This window comes from Anabrus simplex, chromosome 2 (genome assembly GCF_040414725.1).
Source record: "Anabrus simplex isolate iqAnaSimp1 chromosome 2, ASM4041472v1, whole genome shotgun sequence".
NCBI lineage: Eukaryota > Metazoa > Arthropoda > Insecta > Orthoptera > Tettigoniidae > Anabrus > Anabrus simplex.
In genome coordinates, this window is record NC_090266.1 from 821,599,663 (window position 1) to 821,613,913 (window position 14,251).

The 14,251-nt window shown below is 38.9% G+C and overlaps 1 protein-coding gene across 1 annotated transcript in view; it reads left to right on the forward strand.

The window, feature by feature from the left end:
* Positions 1 to 14,251, forward strand: part of LOC136863120 (uncharacterized) — a 73,154-nt gene that overhangs the window by 15,742 nt on the left and 43,161 nt on the right. The window contains exon 2 of the mRNA XM_067139462.2: positions 6,839 to 6,894. Within this exon, the coding sequence (XP_066995563.1) occupies positions 6,891 to 6,894 (4 nt within the window). The 5' untranslated portion in view covers positions 6,839 to 6,890. The remainder of the gene's footprint in view (positions 1 to 6,838; positions 6,895 to 14,251) is intronic.

Here is a 14,251-nt window from a genome sequence, read left to right on the forward strand (position 1 = left end):
GTAACTCCTCCTTGTGTTTCTGACAAGGTGCCGTATGTTCACTAAAGGCAGATGTCCCCTCTCTTCCAAAAGGCATCTTCAGGGCTTGTAGTGTTTGGGGTGGTGAATTTCTTGCTTGGATCAATTGCTCAAGTTTGTTCCAGACTTGTTTGATCAGATTTGAGTTGGGACTTGGGGATAGCCACTCCATTCATTGCACATGGTGATCTTGCAGGAATCTCCCAACAATGTTGGCATCACATGCTTTAACATTATCTTGCATGAATATTGCATTTTTTCCAAGTTGCCTCAAATGAGGGATAACATATGGATCTAAGATGTTGTCAATGTACAGTCGAGCAGTTAAGGGTCTATTATGGATGATCATGAGATTGGTTTTCATGTCAAAACTTATGCCTGCCCATACCATAACAGATCCATTTCCATAAGCAAAGGTAGACTGCACAGCTTTTGAATGAAATTTCTCCCCACGACTTTCTGGAGACAACCATCTGAAAGATATAACACAAAACGGCATTCATCTGAGAACAGCACTGGACGCCATTGTCTTAGCTCCCAGTACAGATGATCTCTAGCAAACTGCAGTCTCCTGCCATGATGTCATCTGTCGAGTGGGTCGTCATGATCTTAAGTTGGTCTCAAAGCCTGTTTCTAATTATTTGGTCATTAACTCATACTCTGGAAGCCTGTTGTAGGTCCATCTGTAGTGCTACCTCTAACTTGGCAGATTTGGAGAGCCTATAGATGGACAAAACAATCCTACCATGGGATTGGCCCGTGCCAGGATACTTAGTAACACTTTCATTCTCCTGAAAACATTTCCACAGATACAAAATTGTATTCTGAGCAACCCCTAGCATTCTCACGACAAACCTCTGCAAGTAGCCATCTTGGAACAGTGTAAGTGCGCGAGTGGCTTCATTCAATAAGAATTGCTTCCCTGGTTTTGTTTACATCGGTCTGCATGATCAGCCATGACTTGTAAACACTACAATCCACACAGACCAACCTTCACACACACACACACACACACTTTGAATTGAGGCACTCGTACCTTTGAACTGGCACTGACACTTCCCTTCACATCTGGATGACAGTGGAGCCCACTGTTATGTAAACAGGACATAATATTGCCATAATAGTCCAATCCTCATATGACTATTCATACAATGTAGTTCAGAACATTTAAATATGTGACCAGCTTTCTTTTTTAGAGCAGTGTAGTTCTGTTGTTTTTGAAATTATTCTGATGAAAATCTGAATGGTCAGGTAAGCAACTTGATTTCGTAGAGAATCATTGATTGTGGAATGTAGATTTATTTCCAAGAATTCAGAAATCTCTAAAATTTCAATACTGAAGCAGTGAGTGACATCATCGTTGACTTCTCACCAAGGCATCTGCAGTTTGAATCTTGGGTAATGCAACTGGAATTTTTGATAGGAAAAGTCATATCACTGTCATTCAGATTCCTCCCCTTAATGGCCCCGTGGCTATAATCATGATGTCAGCCGTCACATTATATTACACGCTTGCTTTTTGTCAGTACTGACCGTGAAAGCCTGCGGAGGACTGAATGAAAACCGAAAAGCTTCCACTATCCCTGACATTTAATACTGACTAGAATAGATTGGTTAGACATGTACTTTTTGACCTTAAGAATTTATAAATGTGGTGCTCAGTATACTCTGGTGTGGGTAAAGGTAGACCCCAGGGCATATGTGCTTCTCCAGTAGTGATACTTATTTTCACGAGTGTACATTTTTTGTCTGACTCCTGCCTGGAGGGCAGGCAGTATATTTATCGCTGCAACTACAGTAGAAGTCCGCTATAGTGAGAACTTCATTATAACTACAGCACTTTCTGTCCCTTGAAAATTCCTATATTAAACTGTGTATTATCATTCGGTTACAGCGAGAACCCTGTCACTGATGCATCCCTTATTACGAGCGATTAAGCGTGCGTACTTTTTTCCATTATCCATATTTATGCACTCCAGCGATTATATTGAATGTGATCGATCATCTTCAGCATAGATTTTTCGTGATGTGCACTAGCGAACACTCGTCGACATTCGAACTCAAAGGCGATATCGGAGTTGATTAGTAATACTGGTTGACTGGTGTTCTATAAGGAAAGTTCGAAATGAAAGAGAATATATTTTTGTAATAAATGCGTAAATTATGTGGCTGATAGCAGTAGTTAACTAGTTAGATTTCTTAATTTTAAAACTATGTACTGATATTAAGCAAGAATGTGATACACCTCAAAATACGGCGGAGAGTGGATGATCGATTTCGGAGCTTAGTTTGTGTAAAACCTCGTTAGGCGTTTCTGCAGGGGACAAAGAAAGATAAACCCCCTGTGGGTGGGTGGTGCAGACTAAGAATACACCCACGGTATTACCTGCCTGTCCTAAGAGCCTACTAAAAGGATCCCAAAGGGCTCTCAACTTGGAAGCGTGGGTTGGCGACCATGGGACCCTTAGCTGAGATCTGGCATTGCTTCCACTTACTTACTTTCATCTATCCTGTCCAACGTCCCTTGGTCAACTCTTGTTCTTTTCCAACCCCGACGGTATTAGAGCATTCCAGGCCTAGGGAGTCTTTCATTTTCACGCCCTTCGTGGCCCTTGTCTTTCTTCGTCTGTTACTTCATTTCTTCCTTTTTCTCTGTCTACCCGCTGTGGATGGGGGATGCAGAGGAAGAATACACGCACGGTATCCCCTGCCTGTCGTGAGAAGAGACTAAAAGGGGCGACCAAGGGATGATTGCATTAGAACCATGAAACTACTTTTGATTAGTACCATCACGTGGGGAACACCATGGGTTTCCTGTACTTGTGAGTAGTACCACTATATTAGGTACGAAATAGGTTTGTGATTAGTAGCAGCAGAGAGTGGGTCACTGTGGGTTTCCAGTACCCGTGAGTCGTACCCTTGTGAGCAACACCACGGGTCTGGGCGTTGCCTGTGATTAGTACCACTATATGAGCGGCACCGTGGGTGTGCGTTGCTTATGCTTAGTACACACTATATGAGGAACACCACGGGAATACCAGTGCCCATGATTAGTACACCTAGGTGAGGAATACCATCAGTTTACATTGCCTGTGTGTGGCGCCATCATGTGAGAAACACCATAGGTCTGCGTTACCTGTACGACGTCCAATACTTGTGAGTAGTACCATCATGTGTGGAACACTGTGAGTCTACGCTACTTTTGATTAGTACCCCAACAAGACAAATACCATGGTTCTCCTTTACTAGCGATAAGTACCATCATGCGGGGCCGTTGACCTGTATTTTGGACCCCTTTAGACAACAAGCATCCTCGATTCAGGATTGTGCTTTAGAAGTGGTCTCTTGGTCAGGAATACTATTTTTTATGGTAGTTTTTTGGTAGGATCCTCTGATTGTTTTAAATTCATATCCATCCAGTCATTCTTCATGCCATTTTTTATTTTGGTCAGTGGATGATTTAAACTTTTAATTGGTCATTTCATTGGCCGATGACCTAGATGTTAGACCCCTTAAAACAACAGGCATCATCATCAAAGAAAGATAATGTGTAAAGCGAGAAAACATACTATTGAATACACAAATAAAAACTATCCAACCCGAGTATGTAAACACTTCATATGGTTTTTCCCCGACATGAGTGCATATTACGTCCTTGTATGCAGGGGTACAGTGAACGATATAGGCTATCTACCTTTTCTAAAGTTGCGATGAGTGTATTAAAATGTGTGAAAAGACTAGAGAACAAATATGAAAACCTTTTTCACTGGGGCTTATTAAATAAAAATAGTGTATTAAAAGGTATGTAAAACACCTGACAAAAATATAAACATTTGCAGTGGGGTGCCATGAAAGTGTCGGTGCATTATTGCAGGTCATACACTTTCTAAAACAAATGTCAGATAAAGCCTTATATTTCAAACCAGTGGGTTCAATATTGTATTCTTGTCACACTCTTCGACCATGAATTTAGAGGTTAAAATCGGCCATGTGCGATAGAAATGACTTTGACCGTCATCTTGAATGCAACAACACTTCAATCGACTCGAGTCGAAACTCGAAGGTGCCAGTTTCAACATATGCGCTACAATTGAAAAATGCGGATGCCTGTCCACTTCCTGGATTTTGTCTTCATTAGTAAGCGATTTCACGATTTTTTCAGTATCTATAACGGGGCTACCACAAGACAAATATGCACCATGCTAGTCAACTTCACGCTATTATGTTCCTAATCCTTACATAGTCTGTCACGCGACAAATATTCGCTACCCTTCACTGTGGCACTCAGCACAATAAATTTCAACTTCAGAATGGAATGCGAAATACAAACACAAACAGGCTTACTGGGTTATTCAGCAGTATCACTGAAAACCGGAAAGCAAAGCTGAACTTCCCTTAGGCTAATGGTATGCTTCCCGAAGCTATAATTTTCTCTCTAAATTTCTGGAATTCAGGGCCATTTCTCGTTTTCGCGTAACTTTCCCCGTCCTGGTTCCTGTGACAAGGGCTCTAATCTGCATTGTAAATCACGTTCCTTTCACAAGGGATGATAAAGAACAATTTCAGATCTGGGGAAAATGTGATCGTACATGAACATTTGTGACGCGATATGAGGTACGTTTAGATTTAATACGACGTGAATCGGGACTTCAAATATATGACGTGCTAAGCGAGAAATCGTCTTAATGAGGAACGCCCTATGAGGTTTCACTGTATTTTCTCGCGTCTGGTTAAATTTTGGAAGGGCTGTTCCTGAATAATTTATTACTCTACTGGTGCTTGAAATAGGTTTTCATGATACATATGAGGTTAAGTTATGTTAGATGACTCTGAGTAGGAAAACTGAAAAGTTTGCCACAGAAGCCACTGGACCTTTGTTTTTTGTTTTTTTTCCAGAATGAAATTGAACATACGCGTTCACGTTGTCTCAGAATTAGAGAAGTAACTTACGAGTAAGCTATAGTATGGAAATCTGCTAAAACCTAAGTTTTGAACAGAAAGATTGCTGTTACATACTGATTTTAGTGTGTGTGGGTTCCCCATCCCAACTTTTACAAAAATCGGATGTAACGACAGTCTGCTATAGCGATTACATTTTTCGCCGTTATGAATTCTCGCTATAACAGACTTCTACTGTACTTTGACCACTCTTCAAACCAGGCAGTACATTGATTCATTGTAGTCTTGCTCTTGAACTGCTGGTACTGGTGCCCAAGTTAGGTGTGCATGGGCTATATTTTCTTTTGTTATTGAAGAGAGACTCAAAGAAAAAAACTGTTCATTGTTGTCATCATCATCTACTAAAGGCAATGTCTTGTCGCTGAAGCCACATCTGATGATCTTCTGCTAGCCTCTTCATGTTGCTATATGAACCACATGCCAGTTCACCGACGGAGTTCCTGTTGTATGACATCCTTGGTCGTCCCCTGGGTCTCTTTCCCAGTACTTTACCTTCAAATGTACTGAATGAATACTTGTAAAAAGATAATGAATAGTGCATGGGGTACTTCCGGTTTATTGCACCATGTTTGTCAGTACAAAGAAGATTAAAAAGAGAAGTTTGGATATCTCATATGAAGGTAAGGAGCAGTACAGTTAACTCGCCTATCAGCTCCGCTATTCTATAAAGATCAGTATTAAGCTATCACATTTTGTCTTGGCTAGGGCAGGAATTCCTGTCCTACCTAGAACTGAAATGACTTGCTTGCTCTAATGCAGTACACCCTGTTCTTTTTTCAACACAACCGGTCAAGCAGTACAAACGGTGGAAATGAACATGCCTGCTTATTTTTACTTTTCTTGACTTCCTGATGAGGATGGAAACTCGTGTCCTTCCATGTGCCCCAAATACTTCTTTATGAATCACCAATGATGATTTTATCATTACAGTAAGTTTTCTACATTCTCTATGGAATTAAAAATAAATTAATGGTTCTAAAATATGTGTATTGGCATAAAATGAAAGTAATAACTATATATTTTAGTATGTTGGTGAGTGCTGTGAGATTTTAATGCAGTAAATTGATGAAAATATAGATTAAAATGTATGTCCATTTTATTGGACATGGGGATATGGTGCGGTTATTTGTTCTGCCATAACCTCAACTTTTATACTGTACTCTGATGCTTTAGTAGCCATTGTAAGATTTTAACCCAATAAACAGATAATAAACAAAAGTAATGTGCCAGAGATACAAAAAGTACTTCTGCATTACTACAAAAAACAGCTATTTCTCAGAGATCCATGAAAAGTGGTGACTGATTGAAGGGAAAAGTCAACTCATAAAACCTCGTATTATCAGGTGCTCTATGTAATATTTGTTCTTTTCGTTGGCCAGTATTTACATTCTAATTGATTATTTTAAAGTACCCATTACACCAGCAAGTATTGTAGCAACTGTGTGACTCCTGTGTCTTGTCTCCAATGTTTTAATTTAATTTTTGACCAATGTCTTGTATCACATTTTGTTGCTTGATGTTTTGTGCGCCAGTATATTTATGCAATTTTCCTTTATTTTCCGTAAATTGATTGATATCTATTGAAATTCAACAAATAGTGGAATATTACAAATTGAGAAATAAGCAGATAGTCATCTGTTCATGTTCAGTCAAAAACTAAGCTCTATTGAGATGTTCGTTGGTGATTACAACAATTCTGAGAGGGCTACTGCTAGTCAGATGTTCTCTATTATGATTATCCTACTGAAAAACTTTTTTTTTTTTCTTCCAAGTTATTTGATTTTATCTTCAAAAATATGTTGCTGGAAATTATTATTATTCTTTTATGATCTATTTACACTACATTTTCTCTCTCTTTCAGACACTAACCTTGTTTAAATTGCACATTTTTGAGGATTCCATTTTCAGGAAATATGAGTAAGTATTATCTAATATAAATTATTTTTGACTGTTATAAAACTGAATGAACTGTTTTCTCATATGGATATTTTATAAATTAAAAGGATGTACTACCGAGCTCGATAGCTGCAGTCGCTTAAGTGCGCCCAGTATCCAGTATTCGGGAGATAGTGGGTTTGAACCCCACTGTCGGCAGCCCTGAAGATGGTTTTCCGTAGTTTCCCATTTTCACACCAGGCCTTAAGGCCACGGATGCTTCCTTCCCACTCCTAGCCCTCTCCTATCCCTTCGTCGCCATAAGACCTATCCGTGTCGGTGCGACGTAAAGCAACTAGCAAAAAAAAAAAAAAATGTACTAATGCATAGTGTGCAAACATATTTAGCTGATCCTCTAAGCCAGGGGTTATCAAACTTTTTCTGTCATGGCCCCCCTTCTGCAACATGAGATATTTAAAAAAAACTCCCCCCCCCCCCATTCTTCTTTCCTTTCTTAGCACTTCTCTTAGGTTACGTTGCACAAAAATGGATCACAAGATCTACAGTATTTGCTTCTGTCTAATTACTGCAACTACCAATTACAATAATAATAATAATGACAATGCACAATTTACTATTCTTAGAGCACATCAGAGTTCAACAACGTTTTGTAAGAAATTTTCATACATTTGTATTAGTCCAAGATGTTGAAAGTTTACTACCTCTACTTGGTTATAAAAACCAACGGTTGCATGTGCAGTTATTGGAAATGAACAAATTTTGTGTATTTCACTAATTAGGTGTTTAGCTGTGGTGCCTATGTTGATTTTAGTTAATTGAGAATGCTTTTCATATTTGAAAATTATGACTTATAGGTGATAGTATAAATAATATATAGGCCTACAATTTTCTACATTTAACTGTGAATTTGAGAAATGCTATGTTTAAACTCTTCACGTAAGAAAAAAGATTAAAACAGCAGAATAAAAAGGTACATGGTTCAGAATTCGGTAATTCTGACATTTACTGAGTGTGATGGATGAGCTTGAATTTGTGATGAAAGTAGATCCAGTCTTGGTTGGGTATTTGAAACAGCAACCCACAGGTCCCCATCCAGCTGCATTTGAAACTGATGCTTTGTCTTGATGGATGCCATTGCGGAAAATGTTGACTCGCACAAGTTGAAGCGAAGGGTAATAAAACGCCCATTGCTTTTCTTGATAAATTGGGATATTCATTCTGAATCTGCACCCAAATATTTTCAAGAGACTTCGACATCAATTCATTTCAAAATATTCTGTCACTTTAGAGTTCTATTAGCTCCCCCTGTTCTAGTGTTCACAAGTGGGCTGTTACATTCATATTGAATGGATTGCAAATCCAGTCATACTCAGCTGAAGATTCAGGATATTTATCCGATCAAAAATTGGATGTATGGCTTTTCAGGCGTTTGCTCTATTAACCAGCATTTCGTCTTAGGTCTGACACTAGACTCGTCAGAGTGGGATGTGTTAGACCCTACCCAGATGAAATGCTGGTTAATAGAGCAAACGCCTGAAAAGCCATTCATCCAATTTTTGATCTGATTTTTGATATGCTCTATTGGTGGAAAAATATCTAATTCCCTTCATGGGAATTTAGTATTACCATTTGGATATTTATCCTCCATTGTTGAGAAAGGCTTTCGATGTGTGCCACAGCAATTTCACTAATTTTACCAAAATCTAACTCATTTTCCTCCAGGAATTAATTCAGACAAGAAAACATCTCACAGTTACCTGTCTCCATCTTGGTCTTCCAAAGTTCAAGTTTTCTCTTAAACACAAGCACTTTCTCACTTAGAAAGACAATATTACTATTTCTTCCTTGAAGTGACACGTTAAGATCATTCAGTTTCTCAAATACGTCAGCTAAGTAGTACAGTATTAGAAGCCATTTTTCATCACAAACAGAGCTGCAAGTGTAGGACTGGTGTCCAGTAGGAAAAGACTAAGATCATTCTTCAGCTCTACAGTGCGACGAAGGACTCCACCACGAGATATCCAACGTACTTCCGTGTGCAATACAAGCGAATCGTGTGTAGATCCCATCCCCTCGCAAAAAGTGGAAAAATAGCCTACTGTTTAAAGCTCTTGCTTTCACAAAATTTACAATGACTGCATCATTCAGCACTTTGTTGACTTTTGGTTATAATACTTTTGGAGACAATGCCTCCCTGTGCATCATGCAATGTGTGAATTTTACAGAATTAGCAACAACACTCACTCTTGCTCTGAGCCTCTTTTTTGTTTGAGTAAATACCGCCGCCCCATTGATACATATACCAACACAATTTGACCATGAGAGATTGTTGTTGATGAAAAAGTATTTCACAAGAGAAAATATCTTTACCTGTTCTCCCTTCCAGAGCTTTACAAAATAAAAAACCTTCGTACATTTCATTTTCATGAGAGTAGCATACAGAAATAAGAAGCTGGGCACTATTTATGATATCATTACTGTCATCAAGTTGCAGGGCAAATTTTGGGTTATCGTGAAGACATAATAGCAGTTGATATATTATGTCGGAGGCTATTGTATTAATATGACGACCCACTGTATCATCTGAAATCGGTATCGACTTCAGCCACTTATCAAACTTTTCTCCATGCTTGATCGCACATGTTTTCACAACTGCAGGAAGGAGTAATGATATGTGGTGATTTGGATTTTGCTATTAAACAGGATACCTCGAAGGATGCTCTTAGAGCTTTTTTTTTTTTTTTTAGGAAGTCTTCCGTGCTTTTCAAGTTATCTGACTTTTCCTTTTAGTTGTTGCTGATGCTTAAAAAATTTTATAGGTTTTCTTACACAGTCTGAATGTTTTGTCTGCAAGTGTCTCATAAGTTTCATACACTTCAAACTATTGTTAGCTAAAATCTCCACACAAAGAACACGCAGAGGTCATTCTGACTATTCAAAAGAATGCTGGTAAAGCCTAATGTCACAATCGTCTTGATATTTACACACTTTGCTTTCGGGTGTAGAATTAATGTTGCTGGTAGAAGCGGAAGAAAAATGTACTTTGATTAAAATGAAATCTTGTTCTTTATTAGGACTGAATATCTTCAAATGAGGGCAAGCACTCGATAAACCACTTCCATGGTGTCTCTTTTCACAACTGCTAATAGGCCACTTAACCATGGTTATGGCGATACTTGTATCAGTTTTTTGTAAATCGTGCTAACCACTTACGCTAAACACTCAGTAGAATTCACCTGTTCACCCGCTGCCTTTGAACAGACTGCAAAGGCTTGGCAGAAATAGAAGAATCTATTCTTTAATGCAGTGGCAGTCACATTGTCAAGCAGCTTATTGTCATCTGAAATAAGACAGCAAAAGTATGAGGTTATTAGTCTTGAATGGCAGTGGAAGAGCTTCGTGCCTAGGTTCATGGATGTGAGAATCTGGGGATAATAATATTTGTTACAGAATATAAAATATAAATATTTCAATCAGAGCCAATGCCTCTTTTGACACACTCTGCGCCCCCCCCCCCCCCCCCCCCCCCCCCCCCGTTTTGAGGACCACTGCTCTATGCGATTATAATTTGTAATTCTAGCTCAGTATTCCATTGTTTTTTGTAGAACAGTTCAGCAAATGATAAAATGAGCTTATCTAATGGCAGTTATACATTTCTAGTGCTTTTTTTAATATTGCATATTAATTTAAATCTCAAGTAGGGTATACAATTATTTAATATTCCATTCTGTAACAATTGACATTATCCACAATTTCTGATTATAACAATTGTACTTCGTAGGTTGTGAATACAATAATTAAACACTTTACTGGCTTAAGTGTGATACTATTTACTTTAAGGATGTTATATTATTTATCAATATGTAGATTCTTCGTGTGATAATGTTGAGATTCAACATTTATTAAGATGAGCAAATGAAGTAAGGTACCCTTTCACTGTTCGGGTTGTAAGAGTACACCTTACCTGACATCATAAAGATGGTTATTACGGTCTGCCGAAAGAGGAGTACCCTAGGCAGAAGACAAATAGAGGTCACCTGAATTTTCATGTTCAATTCTAAAAAATGTATTTTAATTTCTTGTGTACCCTTATAAAAATTCCCATTCTTGTTTTCTTAAATGTCTAGTACAATATATATTACAGTTTATTTATTTTTCTCTTTATCATATGTCATTATACACTTGAACCTCTCTTCAGAAATAGATTTGCATGGCGAACCTGAAATATTTGTCCTGAATGAGTAAATTTATAATACTAATATAATTGGTCCATTATTGGACATTATAAGTTTTCCAGCTAACTCATTGTCATAAAGCAGCAGGAATAGATGAAATTAGACCTGAAATGTTGAAGTATAGTGAAAAGGCAGGGATGAAATGGCTTCATAGAGCAAGAAGATTAACATGGAGTTTTGGTAAGGAAGGTACCTTCAGGTTGGACAAAAGCAGTAATAGCACGTATCTATAAGCAAGGGAACAGGAAGGATTGCAACAACTATCGAGGTATCTCATTGAGTAGTATACCAGTCAAAGTATTCTGGCATCTCCAGTATTCAGGAGATAGTAGGTTCGAACCCCACTGTCGGCAGCCCTGAAAATGGTTTTCCGTGGTTTCCCATTTTCACACCAGGCAAATGCTGGGGCTGTACCTTAATTAAGGCCACGGCCGCTTCCTTCCCACTCCTAGCCCTTTCCTGTCCCATCGTCGCCGTAAGACCTATCTGTGTCGGTGCGACGTAAAACAACTAGCAAAAAAAAAAAAAAAAAAAAAAAAATTCTGGCATCATGGAAGGGAGGGTACGATCAATGGTTGAGAGGAAGTGTGTTCAGACCACAGAGGAGCTGTTAGATCAGATTTTCAGTATGCGCCAAATAATTGAAAAATGCTACGAGAGGAATAGACAGTTGTTTGTTTCGTAGCTCTAGAGAAAGCATATGACAGGGGACCGAGGGAGAAGATGTTCACCATACTGGGGAACTATGGGATTAAGGGTAGGTTATTAAAATCAATCAAAGGCATTTATGCTGGCAATTGGGCTGCAGTGAGAATTGATGATAGAATGAGTTCTTGGTTCAGGGTACTCACAGGGGTTAGACAAGTCTGTAATCTTTCACCTTCGTTGTTCGTAGTTTACATGGATCATCTGCGGAAAGGTATAAAGTGGCAGGGAGGGATTCAGTTAAGTGGTCTTGGTCTTAATGTCAGATTCTGCCAAAAGCTTGCAGTCTAATATCTTGGAACTTGAAAATAGGTGCAGTGTGAGTATAGTATGAAAATTAGGCTTTCGAAGACTACATTGATGTCAGTACGTTAGAAATCCAAGAGAATTGAATGCCAGATTGGTGATACGAAGCTGGAACAGGTAGGTAATTTCAAGTATTTAGGATGTGTGTTCTCCCAGGATGGTGAGATTGAATGAAGGTGCAGTAAAGCTAATGCAATGAGCTCACAGTTGCGATCAACAATATTCTGTAAGAAGGAAGTCAGCTTCCGGACGAAACTATCTTTACATCGGTCTGTTTTCAGACCAACTTTGCTTTACAGGAGTGAAAGCTGGGTGGATTCAGATTGTGTTTTTCATAAGTTACAAGTAACAGAAATGAAAGTAGCAAGAATGATTGCTAGTACAAACTGGTGGGAACAAAGGCAGGAGCATATTCAGATGGAGGAGATAAAGGCTAAGTTTTTTTTTTTGTTTTTTTTGCTAGTTGCTTTACGTCGCACCAGCACAGATAGGTCTTATGGGGACGGGAAAGGGAAGGAAACAGCCGTGGCCTTAATTAAGGTACAGCCCCAGCATTTGCCTGGTGTGAAAATGGGAAACCACAGAAAACCATTTTCAGGGCTGCCGACAGTGGGGTTCGAACCTACTATCTCCCGAATACTGGATACTGGCTGCACTTAAGCGACTGCAGCTATCAAGCTCGGTAAAAGGCTAAGTTAGGAGTGAACTCGATGGATGAAGCTGTACTCATAAACCAGCTTCGGTGGTTGGGGGCATGTGAGACGAATGGAGGAGGATAGGTTACCTAGGAGAATAATGGACTCTGTTATGGGGGTGAAAGAAGTAGAGGGAGACCAAGATGACGGTGGTTAGACTCAGTTTCTAACGATTTAATGATAAGAGGTATAGAACTAAATGAGGCCACAGAACTAGTTGCAAATAGAGGATTGTGGCAATGTTTAGTAAATTCACAGAGGCTTGCAGACTGAATGCTGAAAGGCATAATGGTCTATAATGATGTATGTATGGACTCATTTCTGTTGCCAGCATTTTACTCCAGTGTGGCAGTTTGGACTCATCAGTTGGTAAGTAGCACACCTACTAGACGCATGGCTAGTGCATACCATGGAGGCCACTGCGTAGGCTATTTTGAGCCTCCAGCAGTGCCAATGCACGATGAGGGACTTGTCAGTGGATACATTTTAAAAATTGAAATACCGTGTATCATGTCGTCCATCTCGTTCCATTAGGGGCCAATGACCTTCGATGTTAGGCCCCTTAAAACAACAAACATCATCATCATCATCACTTTTAAATATTGATGCTTGCTAGGCCATCAGATGTTACCTATGGGAATTGATTTACAAATGGATAAATTTGTCATGTTTTTTTACGGCTGATGCCCTTCCTGACGCCAACCTCAGTTCAGGAGTTAATGACTATGAAATGAATGATGGTGAATGAAACTTGGTATGGAGGTGGAACGAATTGACTGTGGCCTATGGAATAGGAACTTTTCCGGCATTTACCTGGAAGTGAAAATGGGAAACTGCAGAAAACCATTCTCAGGACAGCCGACGGTGGAGCTTGAACCCATGCTTCTCCCAAATGCAGATCTCTGCTGTGTGGCTACAGTGTGTTTACATGCACTGTCACTCCTGTTTGTGTAACAGACCTTACACTGACTTCAAAGATTTGGCTGCTTTTGTAAGCAAGCTGAATATGACAGATTCTGAGAAGTACATGACTGAGAAACATTATAAAGAAATTAATTCATATAAATTACCTCATAGCTTTATAAAGATATGATATCTATATATATAAAATAAGAGTTTTGCCTGTACATTGCTCAGAATTTGAAAAGAATGGCGTTTCTGTATCGGTCATGTTCACAATAACAAGAAAATGCATTTTTTACATTTCCGTAATTTCTGTCTGTCTGTCTGTCTGTCTGTATGTATGTATGTACATGCATCACGAGAAAACGGTTGAAGAGAATTTAATGAAAATCTGAATGTAAAGTCGGGTGATGAACCGCTACAATCTAGGCTATAAATTATTTTAATCACGCTGAGTGAAATGGTAGTTTAGGGGAAGCGTGAAATTTAATTCTCAAATATTTATGTTATTAGTGGTCGTGTCTTAATGAAAAT